Source organism: Rutilus rutilus (assembly GCF_951802725.1).
Source record: "Rutilus rutilus genome assembly, chromosome: 20".
In the NCBI taxonomy this organism is placed as follows: domain Eukaryota; kingdom Metazoa; phylum Chordata; class Actinopteri; order Cypriniformes; family Leuciscidae; genus Rutilus; species Rutilus rutilus.
In genome coordinates this window covers 10,474,002-10,491,627 of record NC_140225.1, presented here as the reverse complement: position 1 = coordinate 10,491,627, position 17,626 = coordinate 10,474,002, and the positions used below count along the sequence as shown (strand labels likewise).

Here is a 17,626-nt window from a genome sequence, read left to right as displayed (position 1 = left end):
CACTCCACAAGCCATTCTGAGATCTTCATTCTCTTCACACTTCGAGACGAGCTTCTCTCCAGGTGTTGGTGTGATGGCGATTTCCAGCGAGTGCACATTGCCTGCTGATCTGTGCAGTGATCTGCCAGTGTGTGTTTCTCCCTGGTCGCTTCAGCACTCTGCAGAGTTTTTTCTTCTCACTAAAGAAGAAAAATAAGTGCTTGTTTGCATGTATTTCCTTGCCATTGGCTCGTTTTGTAATACTCGAAGGTGAGAGGCTTTCTAAGCGAAACCCCATTCGTCGTCACGACGTAACGTCTCCGTTCCCTACTCAGGGAACGAGGGTTACATATAAATTTGTTTTTACATACATAACCGAGACAATTTCTTTTTTCCCCAGACAAAGTTTTTTCCCCAGCTATAAATTCTTGAACGTAAAAATTTGTTCTCTCTTAATATTGATTATTTCCCCCAATTGTGTCTTAATGATTTTTTATTTCTCCAGTATCTGAGTCTAAACCAAGTGAAGAAGAGAAAGCTGAATTCAAGAGAAAACTCAAGACTTGGTTTCCTGACCTCCAAGGTAAAAACTTCAGCTAAGGCTGCAACCACCATAGACATTGAGAGGGACCCACATTTTCCCCCAGATATTCAGGGTAATTGTCGAAAATGATCTCTTATTATGATAAATTATTTTCAGATTTATTAAAAACAAACAAACACGGTCTTCAACTAAGCTACTTTGTTTGTTATCCTCTATTTAGAATACTTTGTATATTTCAGTAAAATTCATAGACCCCTCATGGTAAAACAAGTTAAGTGATTTTTTACCTCCTTCCAGCTTATTAAACCTGATTATGTCTATTTCCTCAAAAGGAAAATGTAGGTGCAAGTCAGCGAAGTCCATGTAAAAAGCACAGCATGCCTAAGGATACCAGCGAATGAACAAGGGAACGAAGCATCACCAACATCTGTACTTTGTAAAATGAACTGAATAAAAAAATTTAACTATTTATTTATTAGGACGATACACATGAATTAACAATGGTGTTTACATTTAAAGCCAAAATAGCTAATTTTCATGTATAAATATACTATATTCTCTGTATTATAAATATACCTTGAAGATAAACAGAGTATGCGTATTTCCCGATTCGGTTTTATTTGATTTATATCATATTTTGTTTAATTATAAATATGCATAAAGTGAAGATAATCATAGTATGCACGTGCTGCCTAAACAACATATTAAAGTCACCATGAAATGGACAATTGGACAATTCTTGTTTTTATTGAATATTGCAATAAAGAAATAATAATTTATTATAAATTATTTATCCATGCACATCATATATATATATATATATATTTTTTTAAATTAACGTGCCCTCGTCCCAAGGACGCAATTCTGAGAACCGCTTAGAGAAAACTGCATTGCACATAGACCACTCCCACCATCACAATGCAAAGGACATTGTGCAGGGATGATTTTTGTCCAAAATAATCAAGGCTAGAAATTATGAGAAAAAAGTCAGAATTGCAGGATATAAGGAGTTTAGAAATGTGAATTGTGAGATAAAAAGGCGCAATTACCTTTCATTCTGTGGCGGAAACAAGCTTCTATACATCACTGAATTAAAACAGCTGAAGAAACTAAGAGGTGGATCCTGTAAAATCTTTTATTAGCTTTATTATAATATCATCATCAACATCATATTCTGAGAGTAGAAAACCAGCTACAATCTCAGAGTCTTGCTCACATGAGGCATTCTTAAAAATCTATTAGTGGTAAAAAAAAAAACCCATTCAAATCAGACAATCTCAATGTCTCTTAAAGGTGCAATGTGTGATATTTCTGAGGATCTATTGACAGAAATGCAATATAAGATCCATAACTATGTTTTCAGTGGTGTATAAAGACCTTATTTAATGAACCGTTATGTTTTTATTACCTTAGAATGAGTCATTTATATGTACATAACCGCGGCCACCCCTTCTATGAAGGTCGCCATATCGTGACGTCATGTTTCTACCGTAGCCGACAGCGAACAGACAGCGCTACAGAGCGCGTTTCATCGCCTTTAAAGGTGCAGTGTGTGATTTTTAGCGGCATCTAGTGGTGAGATTTGCGAATTGCAATCGGTCAATAATTCGCGGCCTTTCCTTGAAATTTCAAACTCGAATGAGAGGCTACGGTGGCCGACGTAGGAAGCCGCGTCTTTTCCTGCTGCTTCTCATTCAAGTTAGTGATGAAACGCGCTCTGTAGCGCTGTCTGTTCGCTGTCGGCTACGGTAGAAACATGACGTCACGATATGGCGACCTTCATAGAAGGGGTGGCCGCGGTTATGTACATATAAATGACTCATTCTAAGGTATTAAAAACATAACGGTTCATTAAATAAGGTCTTTATACACCACTGAAAACATAGTTATGGATCTTATATTGCATTTCTGTCAATAGATCCTCAGAAATATCACACATTGCACCTTTAAGTCGCAATGTTCCTCAACCTGTGACAGACCGGCTTATTGTTTTATAAATGAGCTCCTCACTTCCGTTTAACTTTGTTAAGGCTTACCTTTTGGAGCGACTTTGTGCTTTGTAACTTCACAGACCTTTTTCATGTTCAAACAGAAACATTACACACTAAAGAAAGTTGAAAATGTAAAAAAAGTTTGTTTGTTTGGCAAAGTGATTTTAGAGGTATACCAGATCTTATGTCGTGGTCCAGGCCGTCCACCTTAAAGGTGCAATGTGTGATATTTCTGAGGATCTATTGACAGAAATGCAATATAAGATCCATAACTATGTTTTCAGTGGTGTATAAAGACCTTATTTAATGAACCGTTATGTTTTTAATACCTTAGAATGAGTCATTTATATGTACATAACCGCGGCCACCCCTTCTATGAAGGTCGCCATATCGTGACGTCATGTTTCTACCGTAGCCGACAGCGAACAGACAGCGCTACAGAGCGCGTTTCATCACTAACTTGAATGAGAAGCAGCAGGAAAAGACGCGGCTTCCTACGTCGGCCACCGTAGCCTCTCATTCGAGTTTGAAATTTCAAGGAAAAGCCGCGAATTATTGACCGATTGCAATTCGCAAATCTCACCACTAGATGCCGCTAAAAATCACACACTGCACCTTTAATGATAGCATTTGCAATGCCAGCTTTAGTGTCCTTATCCCTGATAACGCCCTTTGAAACCTCTGTGCACCTGCAGAAGAGCGAGAGAGAAGATGAAAATGGAAAAGGTTAGGATCCTAGTAGGATCCATTGGGATCATGTTTCCATACAGGACAGAGGGAAAATGAACTGACCTGCTCCATGTACAGCAGGAGGGACTCTTTGTTGTTCTCTGACTCGATAGGAAGCTCATTGGCATGTGGGAATTTATCGCAGGACAGTTCTACAGTTATTTCGAAACAATTTGTGTGGAGATAACTAAAGTCATTCATGCCTATAAAGCAAAAATAAAATATAAGAAAAATAATACATGACATTGAAACTCACCAGTACATAAAGCCTTTCATATAATGAGCATGAAACTATTGCCACTTAAAAACAAAATGAAGAATTATCATTATTTACTGTTTCATTTAACATTTCAATTCATAATTATTACATTAATAAACAATTTCTTCATTTTATTTTTCAATGGCATTTTTAGTCCTCCATATATGGAACACTAATATTTTTCTGTATTTTTGATCAAATAAATGCAGACTTGATGTGCATAAGACACTTCTTTAAAATAAAAAAATAGTAATGTGTCCAAATTTTTGAACAGCAGTAGTAGGCTACTGTACTATTATACTATTGCTGCATAATTATTAAAAATGTCAAAGTCCTTTCACGTCACCATTTCGCGTGTTTGTTGTCCGCCTACACTTCACATAATAAACACTTAAGAGTACATTTTTTTAAAGCATGACAATTAAAGAACACATAGTCGCAATTATACTGCATGCATATTGTATTAATATTAATTCATTAAACCTATTCTATGACCAATTATTATTTGTGCCAAGCATTAGGCCTAGGCCTACATAACTTATTTTATGTTTCACAGAAGAAAGAAAGTCTTACAGGTTTGGAACAACATGGCTGAATAAATGATACAGATTTTTTTTTTTTTTTTTTTGTGGCATGTATACCTCTAATTCTCTCTTTTGTTTAAAAGTTAACAAGGGAAACTATTTCACAATAACACTTATTTCTTCTTGTTAAAATAAATGTTTTCAAAAGCGGACACAATTAAACGTAGAACTAGATATTATTAATTCTCTTTGTAACCTAAAATGTTTTCTTCAAATCAATTAATGATATTTATACATGTGGTGAATTTTTAAGAGTAGCCTAAGGTTTAATTTTGGACATTGAACCTGACAAACATCTGTATAGTTGCTCCAAGTTTTGTGACATTTAAAGATTATTTGAAAATGTATAATTTAGTATGCCTATAGCTTACTATAGTTTCTATGTTTCTATTTAAATCATGCTGGGATTTATTGTGTTTGAACTTTAAACGCACCAACACACTAGATGGCAATATGTTTCTGAATATTTTGGTTGAAACTCAGAGAAATTAAACCCGGAAGAAGACATGTTGGTCACTTGACCAGTAGTGGCGATTCACTGTTCTTGATAAGTTTTCATTTTATGTTTATATCGTTTTCCTCTTTATATATCTTTGATACACATACTCGCCGGTATTATTTCAATTCCACATCTGATTCACCTACACTGATATACTAGAAACTAATTGATAATTCGTAACGCTAGGCTTTCAAAAGAAAACTGCAGCTGGATTCAACACTAACATCTATTTTGCAAGGAGAACCGTTTTGGCATTTTAATTTTTTTTTTTTTTTTTAAAAATTGGATATACTGTCCCGGCATATTTGACAATGGGTTATGTCTATTCGCTCTGAAAAACATTTTCATCTGCTATCCAAACTGCTGTAGACATAACTGTTTATAAATCATTAAAGTATTAGAAACAGATTAACGTGGATAAGGAATGGAATATGGCTACATCTGACCTGATGCTGAGTCTTGGACTTATTGGTAAGATCGAAATAACGGGAAAATATAACATTTGTATGTACATTGTATGCATTAGTTAACCCCCCCAAAAAGTTCTGTATAGCTTACTCGCCCTCATATTTATCCCTCATATTATTATTATTTTTCCTTAAAGAAAACACAAGGAGTTGTTAGGCAGAGTGACAGCACTTTTTTGTCAGTCACTATTCACTTTCATTTTGTGGAAATGGATGCAGTGAAAGGAAATGGTGACTGAGTCTAACATCTTATTTTGTTTTCTGCAGAAGAAAAAGGCCATATGACAGAATACTTTGGGGAAAACTGTCCCTTTAGTTATAGAATAATGATTATTTTGTCAGTAATTGAATTTGTCCCCCATACACAGAGAAAGATGTAAATGCAGACACGCTTTGGGTTTGGTGCTATCCTTCCATTGGTGCTGATCTGCGAGAGGTTCTGTTGAGAAAATGTTGCCTGACGTTGGATAATCGGGTGCTGAACACGTTTGTGTTCGGGCAGTACTGCAGAACCTGGTACTACATCACCACTGTCGAGGTTCAGGAGCCAACTGCGCTTAAGAAGGTACCAGACTTAATGATTAGGACACCACTGCCATCCTGAAAGCTTACAAACCTGTGCTCAAATAACGTAAAATGAACAATTTGTTTATTTACCCATCTTTTATGTCATTCCAAACCTGAATGAATGACTTAATTCATATACACAGACATGCACACACACACACCGATATATATATATGTGATAATATACACACACACACATATATTATGTAAACACAAACTTTAAGGTAAGATGCGATTTATCGATTTGACAGCACTTATATTTACCCTCTCAACAACTGTTTGTTTCCTTTAAAAACTGTTCCCAATCTTATATATATATATAAAAAAAAAAAAAAACTAGGGCTAGGGGTATATATTGTTTGAATATTGTCGTGGACAATAGGGGGCCTTGGAGAAGCACTGCTATAATATATTGCAATTATAACTTCTTTTGTGACAAATCTGACAGCTCAGTATATCTCATTACGCGCTTTTCACCGTAAGTGCTGAATGCTTTGTAGACAGATGGTACTTATTTTTAATCTAAATAAATGATCAGAATCATGCCGGCTTGCTAACTGACTGCTCAATTTCATTCAAAGGTGACACATATCTCAATAGTTGTCACAGCTAAGGACTTCAACCCTGAAAAATATGCTGCATTCAGTAGAGTTCTGTGCAGGTAGGTTTAATTTAAGTAAAAACCATTTAGTTCGCAACATAGAGGTTCCCGCTTGAGTGTAGATTTTTGTTTTGAGTTTAAATAATTGGTCAAGTACCATTATTACTTTCAGTGAGCATCTTTGGTTTGTCATTAAGTAATTTCTAAGGACATACACCAAGTTTTTGTGTGTTTGTGATGTTGCATCTTTAACATTGTTTTTTGCTCAGGATGTATATTAAACATGGAAGTCCTGTGAAGATGATGGAAGGCTACATTGCTGTTCTGACCAAAGGGATATGCCAGAGTGATGAGAACGGTTCCTTCCTTATCAAAGATTATGACGTCAGGAAGGCCTACCTGGCTGGCTCCTTAAAAGGTTAGGGGTGCACCTTTAAAATTAACATTACAAGCACTTATGGCAACATGAAGCGAGAAATGAACAGCTAAAATAATCTGATGTTTACTTTTGGTACCATAGCCATTTGCTCCAATTGGCTTCATGGTTGTTATTTGAGAAATCTTTCAAGAAAGCATCTCAGTTCTGTAAAACATTTATGTATGGTATCCAGTTTGCTATATTTAAGACTTCATGAGATATTCCATCTTTATTTTAGATGTTGTGTCACAATTTGGTATGGAGACCATCATCCTTTACACAGCACTAATGCTGAAAAAAAGAGTGGTGGTCTATCACCCACGGATTGAGGCGCTGCTGGAGTTCACAAGGTAACCATGGAAATGTTCATTGCACAACATGATCATTAAGTTAACATGAAATCAAAGTTGACTATTTATATTCCTAATCGCATTGTGCATGATTCATTGAAATGTCAGAGTATGGAAGTAAAATATGTGAAAACCGCATGTCACATTGAATTTAAGTATCTTAGTGTTTATGTCCTGTGGTGCTGTAACAAAGAGCAGCAGGTGCTTATGGTTCTATTTCTTTCTTTCTGCACATCATGTAAAGATAAACGGTCAACCATTGGGGTCTTAGATTGATTGATTAACTTATTTCAAGAAGAAAACCAAAATAAATCGTACTGACCCCAAACTTTTGAACATGTTAACGATAATCGCCATGCACTAAAAAGTCTGGAAGTGGTAAATGTGTTTTTCTTTTTAAAACCAGAGCTCTTCCTGGCCTAGTATGGCATAGAAAAGACTGGTCCATACTCCACCCTTTTGTTCACCTGGATAATAATGAGCTGGAAAACCTCAAGCTGTGTACAGGTACGAGGGAAAACAGGTCCTTCTCCCAATTTATTGTTATCACTCTTGCAATATTTATGAATCTTGTTCACTTTCTCTGTAGGGTATGTCGCAGGGTTTGTCGATGCTGAAGTCAGGGACCGATCAGACCTGTTTGATGTGTATGTAAATCTACCAGACAGTGAGATCACTGTCTCACAAAATGCCAAAGGTGAGAGATTTTGCTTTACAGATTTATAGAGACTAAGTAGAATTGTCGAGTACCACTTACCATGCCTTGTTTTTTCAGAGGCCATGGCTATGGGAAAACTCCATAAAGAGATCGGCAACTTCATTGTCCAGGCTGCAGAGGACACCGATCGCACAGATGCACAGGTTATTAAGGTAAGTAATAAGAAGAAGGTCCTAAGTATTAGTAAAGAAACATCATATAGCTGTAGCACAATCTACCTTTGAAGCATTTCAATTTTCCAAGACTTGGAAATCCTGCAACACTGTAGTTTTAATCCAACCCCTTTTTTATTTTTCAATCTGTTTCCAGGATATTTCAGTAAAAACTAAAGAAATCCTCAGTAATCTGATGTCTCTTGCTGATGAAGCAGACAACTCCAAATTGACTTTGGAGACTCTGAAGCAGCGGCATTACCCTCCAGCGACTGAAAACTTCCTCTTCCACTTAGCTGCAGCTGAGCAACTCTTGAAGATTTGACCAATCAGTGCATCTCATCCAACTGGCATGCCTCACAGTAATCACTGAGATAGGAACTTACCTTTCAAAGTGGAATCACAAAATGAATTGTAACATTTGAATAATCTCTAATATCAGGGTTGTAAATGGGACAATATAAAGATAGAGATGTACAACACAGCTATAACATGATGGGTGCAATTACGAATGTTGAATGTGACATTTCTAAGTAATAACACAGGTTTGAGGTAAGTTATTAATAATCAAACCTTTTGGTAGCACTTAGATCTTGAGCCAATGAACAATTTATATTTATATCTCTGCAAGTATTTACAAGGTATTGGCATGTTGTTAGAAATTTTATAATATTTCATAATTGCACACCAGTAGCAAAGGGCTGACGGTTGCCTAGTTCATGCCTAACATTTGTTCAGCTGTAAAATAATAATACTGTTATAGTAATTGTTCAATTAAACACATTTAATTGCTCTAGAGGGTCCCATTAAATTCAGAATGTAAAGCCACTGAAAACTTTTTTTACCAAACTATTGAGTGCCAAAACCTAATCATAAAGTTAGGATGTTAATTAACAATCTGTAGGTGTATTCCTGTAAGAGTACTTTTTATGATTATATACTCTAATTTAAATATACAAAGTCATTCCTGTGGGATGGAACTTTGTTCCCACATTTTGCATGTCCACTTAATATTGACTTAAGCATTCCTTTATATGTTTTATGTTTAATCTCCTTATTAATCTGAAAACCCATTTTATCAAGGGCTATCCTCTGTGCCTAAATAGATCATAGAAGATTTTCTGATAATGTGTTGGGTGCAATATATACTGAAAAAAAGAGGATGTTCAAACTGTTAATCTCTAAATTCTTAAACATTGTGATAATTTTCATAGAGTTGTAAAACGCTGTTTCCTTAGATACTTTTTTAAATGCATGTGTGATCATTAAATATACATAAATAAAGTATACATGAGTGGCAACAGAAATTTTATTGACACCAACAAACAGAGTGAGGGACGGGTATAATTGTTTAAGTGTTATTATTTAGTAAAAGCCATTTCAATGCAGTGAATTTAGCTATTAAATTCATATGAATTCAAACCTGTACAGCTGTACTACTTAATGTGATCATTAGGCAGTAGTACAGAATTAAATAAATCCTTTGGAAAAAAGAGTGTATGTTTTCAATACTTCTAATGTACACCATTTTGAATTTTTGTTGAAATGCAGTGACCTTTTAGAATATTCTATTGTTTCCATTGTCATTTCATGTCAGCATACCCTGTCAATAAAAGTCGCCCTCAAATAAGCAAGTTTGCAATGGCAACATTACAGTCCTCTGTGGTAAAACAGTTCCCCATTACTTTCAAGTGACTGAAACTCCTCTTCTAAATTCTCCCTCTTTATCTGCAAACAAAAAATAGGTTGCTGGTCTGAATTTATTTACAAAATTAAAATGGTAAATGTATATAATGAATCTGCATTAGCATTTAACAAACATCAGTTATCTAATGTGTGTTACCTTGCCAAACTGTGGAAAAAGACTAAAGGACACAGGAATCATCAGGCCAAAAATAATGGCAGTACTGACATGCCGAACAGGAGCGATTATCATGGGGTTTCTTTGGACAAACTTTGCCCTGAAACATTGACAGCAGACTTTACATTTAGACAATCAAAACTTTTAAGAATCAAATTGTAAAACAGAAAGCAGATGATTTTGACTTCTACCTTTTAAGGAGAGCTAGCAGAAAACTGGGAACAGCTGCAGTGGTGCCAAAGAGAGCCGCTCTTGAGAGGGCTGTTTCCTTTATGGCCTAAGACCAAGACATGATGGTAGAAACCAAATGATCCATGAATGATTAGATGTGAGACATCATTGAATACCAATTACATGTAAAGAATATACACAGATGAGACAAAACATTATGACCACCTGCATAATATGCTGTTGGTCATCTGCATGCTGCCAAAACAGCGCCGACCTGCTGAGGCATGGAATCTACAAGATTCTTGAAGATGTCTTGTAGTATCTGGCACCAAGATGTTAGCAGCAGATCCTTCAAGTCCTGTAGGTTGCGAGGTGGAGCTGTTGTGGATTGAACTTGTTGGTCCAGCACATCCCACAGATGCTCAATTGGATTGAGATCTGGGGAATTTGGAGGCCAGGGCTACACCATGAATTCTTCATCATGTTCCTCAAACCAATCCAGAACAATGTGGGCAGTGTGGCAAGGTGCATTATCCTGCTAAAAGAGGCCACTTCCGCTGGGGAACACCATTATCATAAAGGGGTGTACCTGGTCTGCAACAATGCTTAGGTAGGTGGCATGTGTCAAATTGACGTCCACATGAATGGCCAGACCCAGGGTTTCCCAGCAGAACATCGCCCAGAGCATCACACTCCCTCCACCGGCTTGTCATCATCCCACAGTGTATCCTGGTGCAATCACTTCCCCAAGCAAACGGTGCACATGTACACGGCCGTCCACGAGATGTAAAAGAAAATGGGACTCATTGGCGACCTTCTTCCACTGCTCCAAGATCCAGTTCTGACGCTCGAGTGCACAGTGTAGGTGCTTTCAACTGTGGGCAGGGGTCATCATAGGCACTCTGATTGGTCTGTGGCTACACAGTCCCATCCGCAGCAGAGTGCGATGCACTGTGTGTTGTGACAAATTCCCCCTATAACCATCATTCAAATTTTGTGTGACTTGTCCCACAGTAGACCTTCTGTTGGCTCAGACTAGATAGGATAGCCTCCGTTGCCCTCACACACCGATGAGCCCAGGGCGCCCAACACCGTTTGTGGTTTGTCCCTCATCGGACCACTGTTAGTAAATTCTCACCACTGCTGACCAGGAGCAACACACCAGCCTTGAATTTTTAAAGATACTCCGACCCAGTCGCCTTGTCATAACAATTTAGCCCTCGTCAAATTCTTTATTCCTGGCCATTTCTCCTGCATCCATCTAATCTGCCCAGACCTTAATATGTGGCCTTGTTAGGAGATGATCAATGATATTTTACTTCATCTGTGACTGGTCATGTTTTGGCTCATCAGTATATATTTAAGTAGTTTAATGATAAGGAGCTTAGGTGGAATAAGGTTCAGTCTCACCTTGGAACCAGCTTCCTTTGAGACTCCGACAGCATTCCCATTAGAATCAAACACTTGTATTCCATTTTCGGACTCTTCACTTCTCACCACCATTACACTGAATGCAGCTAGACAGGCTAGAAAACCACGTTTGACTCAAAACCTTTCAATGGTATTATGACACTAGAATGCAGACTTTAGATCAGGAATATGTATGAAATAACTATGTAAATATGCTAGGTGGAGTGCATTGATGTTCTTACCTGAGAGAGGAATAGGTAACAAGGTTCTACAGAATGTCTCAATCACAGCACTGAAGAGTCTAAAACGCTGGAGTATAATCTGTGGAAGAGCCTGAAAAGAGAGCATATCTAGGTCTCATTTCACCCCAAAATCAAAAGAAAATATTTATCTGTACTATTAAAATACAACAAACAACTAAAATCTATAACTTTCCTCACAAAACCTTAATGAGAATTAAATGATTTTTTGCATTATGTTAATGATAATTTATAGAAAATGTGTGCCTAATTGTCATACACAATAATGTGTATTATTAAAATAATAATAATAATAATGGTCAAAATCGGAATGGTCCAAAATTAGGCTTCATTTTCTGTAAACTAAATATAGTCTTTTTTATTTCTTTTAATTTCAGGGGGTGAAATATGACCCGGACATGACCCTTGAACCTTGACAGGTTTCATGAGTTTCACACACCTGTGTCAACAATTTCCAAACATAAAATCATCAGATGAATATGGTTTATTGACTGAGAAAACAGGACAGTGACAAAAATGTCTCATACCCCTGCAATTGTTGAGTAGGAAACTGTTCCAACCATAAGAATTGACTGCTTCATTGATGTTGTGTTATCCTAAGCAAAAAAAGTAAAATAAATATAACAATTCAAATCCTGTATCAGAACACTCTTATTATTATTATTATTTTTATTACTCACTTACACAAAAGAAAAGAAAATACGTCCTGGGATGTAACACTGTGGTTAAAACAGTTTGCTAAGCAAAGCAGCTTTTAATTTTATTTAAAATATAATTCTTTACCTTAGTCGCTGTTGCATTTCTGTTAGAATGGTTGAATCCTGCACAGTATGCCTGAAGCAAAAACTATAGCAAAAATTGTCACAAAAATGTATAGTTGATAAGAAAAAACTAAAATGAAGACATAAATGTAGAATGTACTTACTTGCCAAAACAAAGCATGTTTAATGCCTTTGTGGGGTATTAAACTTGCAACAACCTGTGGAAACAAAAATATGTGGATATATTCATTTGTGGATTATAAAAAAATCACAACTCACTAATTAACATTTTAAGTTGCTCATCTCCAGCACATTGTAAGCACATTCTGAAATTAAAAACTCACCAAGGGAGCAGATATAGGTAGAAAACCTGGAAACAAAAAAGAAGTAGATGTCATCAGAGAAGCAAAAGAACATTTTCAATTCAGATGAATGCAAATTGCTTCACACAAATGAAGAAATATCTCAAGTGCATAAATTACAGAAAACACAAACCCTCAAGTTTGTTATTATACCTTGAGGACGAAACACTGGTGAGATTACAGCTCCAGTATCAGCATGGACAGAAGACTAAAAATGTATAACAACATTATTGAAAAAAATGTAATCAAAATAATATCTCTCTGATGGCGTGTTTTTCAGCACAAGGGTGGGCAATCACATGAGATTACAGTAATAGCAAACCTCAACCATCCAATCAATTCCCGGTTGACAAAATCAAGGTCCCAAGAAGCCATTTCACTTAGATATATGTCAAAATAGGGTACAAATGACTTTCACAACTTCCATTTCATGCTGACTTTAACAAATGTTTCATTTTAGTGCAAAATCAAACTGTCTCTTCAAACCACATTTGGACTCTATTACCATAAAACTCTATCAAACCATAAAAGTACTCTATTACTTTTAAACTTTTCCATTTTGAAGTGATCCACAGAGCACTCTATACACATTCACATACACAGTATCATTTGTGAAACAATAGAAGAAGCAAGATATCACACAAAAAATATGTGAAGTGAACATATTGATACAAAATAATGTATTCTTTCAGTTCTGTAGCCTCTTTTGTCCTGTGTCTGCAGAATCAGTGAATATCTTTACTTGTTTGTCATGTTCACTTGAAAAATGTAAATTCATTCACTTACAAGAGACAGTAACCAGGCATTAGCAACCTAGAAAGAGATAGGAAATTGAATATTGTTATGAATGAATGAATGAATGAATGAATGAACTACTAAACATATTGTGCAGCCTACTTTTTCATTTCTCTGTTTATTTCCCTCTTTCTGAAGAAGTATCCGGGCCTCCTCAATTTCAGCCTAAGGAAAAATCATAATATGTATTTTGTTGTCATCTATTAAATGTAAACATTGTTATATGTAAGGGACACATATCACAATGTTCTTTTCATCATGTATAGTGCGAGAGGTACTGTTCATATAGGCATTCTATAAGAAGCAATTGACAGTACTGATGTGATTGATGTTACAGTATACAGTATGTACATGTGCTGATTGTGATTTATGTTACAGTATGTATATGCATGTGCTGATTATTATTATGCTGCTGCCACTCACCTGTGATGACAACACATAACGGGGGTCGAGAATGTTGAACCAGAGACGCAGTCTGCTCAGAAAAGACTGGAAAATGATTCATTTATTTAATTATTTGTCGCTGATATCATAATTTTCATGAACAAGACAAATATAAATCAAAACGTGATTTTTTAAACGACACACATATTGAAGAAAGTACCTGTCCATTGGTTTGCCAGTACTGCAAGTTGGGGTCCATTTTAGCTTTTTAATGACGGTTCTACAAGCATTACCAATTCATTTTATGATTCTTAAACAAAGCTTAACTTGTGTAGGTCACGCAGATGAGACATGCTTAAATCTGCGACGCTTCCGCATGTCACGTGCTTAGACATCATCCAATTACACTCCGGCATGATAAGGAATCATTTTTACAGTCTATTTACAGTCTATGGTCAAGACAAATTTTTCACTAACAAAATCGAAAAACATGAAGTAGGACATAGGCCTACACTGTATGCAAACCTTATAGCCTATAAAAGCGATTTTTCGGACTTGTATTTAATATGTCAGGCTTTACATGGTTTTATAGTTATCAAACCTTAATTCTTGTCTGCACCAATTTATCTATTATATATTTGTATTATTAAACAATTATTTTAAGCAACTTCTTGTATCGGTGTGCATGTGCTGCGCAACTAATGCAAAATTAGTGCGCAGCTTTGATGCTCAAGGTGTTTTATTGCGCACTGCATTCATTGAGCAGAGCACATTAGCAAGATGGCAGCCACCATCGGGAGACTTCTCAGCACTTCTGTAAGTTAGCGATAAATACGATTTCTGCTGCGAAACATTATTACGAGGAACAAGTGCTGAATACAATTAGGTGCAAGTGTGGTTTGGTTAAACTCTGTTAGTTGTCGTTTGGTTAGCAGATACGTTTCACGGTATTTAACCTTTAGTTATACAGCTTATACAATGTGCACGTCACGTCAAATACCTGTCAGAAGAATTGCCATAAATAAACAATTGTTACTTGTAGCTTGTGCAGATCTTTTTGTTTTAAATTGCTTGATTTTTAACCTAACGTGAAAATTAGCCAATTTATGTTAGATAAAAGTTTTGAAACAAACCAACAAAAGTGTAACTACAGTATTCTTGGAAAGCGCCTCTTATTAAGCGGGCCTGTATAGTTTGAGATATTTGTACGCGATGTGCACGATGTTAGGGCATGGTGCTATCTGTTGAAAAGCGATAACTGATTTGTATAACGGCTGTTTCGTGTATGTCCCCTCCTTTTAACCACAGGCAAGAAGAGCTGCAGTTAATGGACTGAATGTCTTGGTCCCTCACATTGGACCATCAGTGATCAGGGCCCCACAATCCCTTGCTTGCATTGCTGCACAAAAAGCTTGCTTCTCAATCAGTAAGTCTTAAAAGAGTTGAGTTTTTGCCCTTAATTAAATATAGTAGTATTATCTTTGCTAATATATCATGTATGTTTGTAAATATCAGCCACTGCAAGATGGGCCCCAGCAGTCACTCAACAGGCCCCACATTTCAAAGGCACTGCTGTTCTCAATGGAGAGTTCAAGGAGATCAGCCTAGAAGACTTCAAGGGCAAATACCTGGTCCTTTTCTTTTACCCACTAGATTTGTAAGTTTTTCATTGTACATTTTCTTAACAATAAACTCTAACACAATTTAACGGAAGTCCATTGGTGTAGTACACTAATCATTTTAAATAACCTTTATGGAGTGTGGAAATACAGCGTTCACTCATGCATAAGATTGTCTACAATATCTCAATTGTAATTACATTTGTACATCACTCTAGGATTATGCTTTTTAATGCTTCTTTATTTCTGCCCACTCGGCAGCACTTTTGTTTGCCCCACAGAGATCATCGCCTTCAGTGACAAAGCCAATGAGTTTCGTGATGTAAACTGTCAAGTAGTCGGTGTTTCTGTGGACTCTCACTTTACCCACCTGGCCTGGACCAACACCCCGAGAAAGGTTTATACTTAACTTCACAAATGCTGTGTACACACACTGCAGCTAAATACAGTTGTCACTTTGCATTGTTTACCAGGCCCTATTGATTAGTTGACTGAAATGAAACACACACACACACACCGTATACAGGTTGTTCAAACAGTGCAACGATTGACATTGTGCACATTACGGTCTATACATTCTCAGTTTTCTAAATAGGATCAAGGGATTGGGAAACTAGCATCAAATTCATGCAAATTGTTAAGCTTGCCAACCAAAGTCTGGTTTGTCTAGAGTGGAGGATTAGGAAAAATCCACATTCCTCTGCTGGCTGATCTCACAAAGCAAGTGTCCAGAGACTATGGGGTCCTGCTTGAGGGTCCTGGAATTGCTTTAAGGTACCGTCATTTAATCAATGTACTTGGATTACTTTATTATATACATTCTCAAACATTTGTTTTATTTCCTGTATCTGTATGGTTGATTTCATGCATTGCTAAGCTGGATAGGTTGCTTTTTTAGCAAATTATCCATCACTAAATGATGTTTCACATTATAGGGGTCTTTTCATTATTGATCCTAATGGAGTGATCCGACACATGAGTGTAAATGACCTGCCGGTTGGACGCTCTGTTGAGGAAACCATCCGTCTGGTCAAGGCCTTCCAGTTTGTGGAAACCCATGGTGAAGTCTGTCCTGCCAGCTGGACCCCAAAGTCACCCACAGTAAGCTTTTACTATTTTACTGGTGTCTAAGTACAAAATGATTACACTGTATAATATGTGGTTGGTGCATAAAATACTTCTAAAAATTGAAATACCTCAACTTCTGAATGAGTGATTGAAACCTTTTTGTAAATTTGTACACACAATTTTGTTTAAACCAGCTGGTTGAAATTCAGCAAACTTGCCCATTAATTATTGTAAATGAGTAGTATTTAAGCCAGATATGAACTCCGCAGGTCTGTCATGGCCATAGATAATAGTGTGAAATGGTTGTTGCTTTTGTTTTGACTTAATTTATGTAATTGACTTTTTATTTTAGATTAAGCCGACTCCAGATGGCTCGAAGGAATACTTTGAGAAGGTCAACTGAAAAGCCTAAAACTACTTGTACTGACTGATCCTGCAGATCTTAGCACTGAAACAAGTTCAAAACCCATATCCAAAATAAATATAATTATTTATAGACATCATGTATCAGTATGTTGGCAGTTAATAGGGAGTGTAATCTGTTTTGATTTAAGTTGTTAAGCTGTCTAATTAAAAACTGCACTGTTAAATTTGTCTCTTTGCCATAGCACATGCTTTATATCCAAAGGGCTTCATGACATAAGCAAAGAAATGTTGACATTTAGATTGTGTGGTCAGAAGTTTTTATAAAAATAAATGCTTGGAGGAACTGTTAGCAATAAATCCAGTAACATGCATTAAGAAAATAAATAGGGTCAATTTTAATTTCATGGCAACTTTCAAATATTATACCTTAAAGGTATTTTTGGCTCTCTAGCAGTTTAAAACAAAACTGCATGCGTTTCGGCGAAGAACATTGTTTTGGCTGTGCTTTGGCTCTGTGTGACTGTGCGGACGAATATGAACCTTTGCAATAGATAATGCTTTACAATGAATTCTGTTAGAGAGCTACATTTGGCAATTTATCTGTTAAATAAAATACCTTACTCATTTGTCGAGTAGCAAAAACACCGCCTCCATGCTTTTACAAAACACTTTTACAACGTTTCAAATCCCTCTGTTCTCGTCATTTCCGAA

At 36.4% G+C, this 17,626-nt stretch overlaps 3 protein-coding genes and 1 long non-coding RNA gene across 4 annotated transcripts; 3 read left to right on the top strand and 1 right to left on the bottom strand.

Moving 5' to 3' along the window:
• LOC311280023 lies at positions 1-994 on the top strand. Its single transcript, XR_014625615.1, has 3 exons — positions 1-249; positions 485-562; positions 856-994. It is a non-coding gene; the product is annotated as an uncharacterized lncRNA (long non-coding RNA).
• Positions 995-4,567: 3,573 nt separating this feature from the next.
• On the top strand, positions 4,568-8,316 carry dennd10 (DENN domain containing 10). The gene is made up of 9 exons (XM_084392390.1): positions 4,568-5,056; positions 5,421-5,617; positions 6,201-6,280; positions 6,490-6,638; positions 6,877-6,988; positions 7,395-7,495; positions 7,578-7,685; positions 7,764-7,858; positions 8,016-8,316. The coding sequence occupies exons 1-9, from the start codon at positions 5,017-5,019 to the stop codon at positions 8,181-8,183; spliced, it is 1,050 nt and encodes a 349-aa protein (XP_084248516.1). The 5' UTR covers positions 4,568-5,016; the 3' UTR covers positions 8,184-8,316.
• sfxn4 (sideroflexin 4) lies at positions 8,310-14,270 on the bottom strand. The gene is made up of 14 exons (XM_084392391.1): positions 14,083-14,270; positions 13,902-13,967; positions 13,581-13,643; positions 13,470-13,496; positions 12,837-12,891; positions 12,666-12,691; positions 12,486-12,539; positions 12,344-12,406; positions 12,088-12,156; positions 11,543-11,633; positions 11,301-11,416; positions 9,911-9,996; positions 9,702-9,819; positions 8,310-9,586 (listed from the first exon to the last, which is right to left on the bottom strand). Exons 1-14 carry the CDS (start codon positions 14,119-14,121, stop codon positions 9,509-9,511), a joined length of 951 nt encoding a protein of 316 aa, XP_084248517.1. The 5' UTR covers positions 14,122-14,270; the 3' UTR covers positions 8,310-9,508.
• Positions 14,214-17,143, top strand: prdx3 (peroxiredoxin 3). Its single transcript, XM_084392392.1, has 7 exons — positions 14,214-14,678; positions 15,171-15,288; positions 15,378-15,519; positions 15,743-15,878; positions 16,152-16,255; positions 16,417-16,582; positions 16,902-17,143. Exons 1-7 carry the CDS (start codon positions 14,643-14,645, stop codon positions 16,950-16,952), a joined length of 753 nt encoding a protein of 250 aa, XP_084248518.1. The 5' UTR covers positions 14,214-14,642; the 3' UTR covers positions 16,953-17,143.
• Positions 17,144-17,626: the final 483 nt, after the last annotated feature.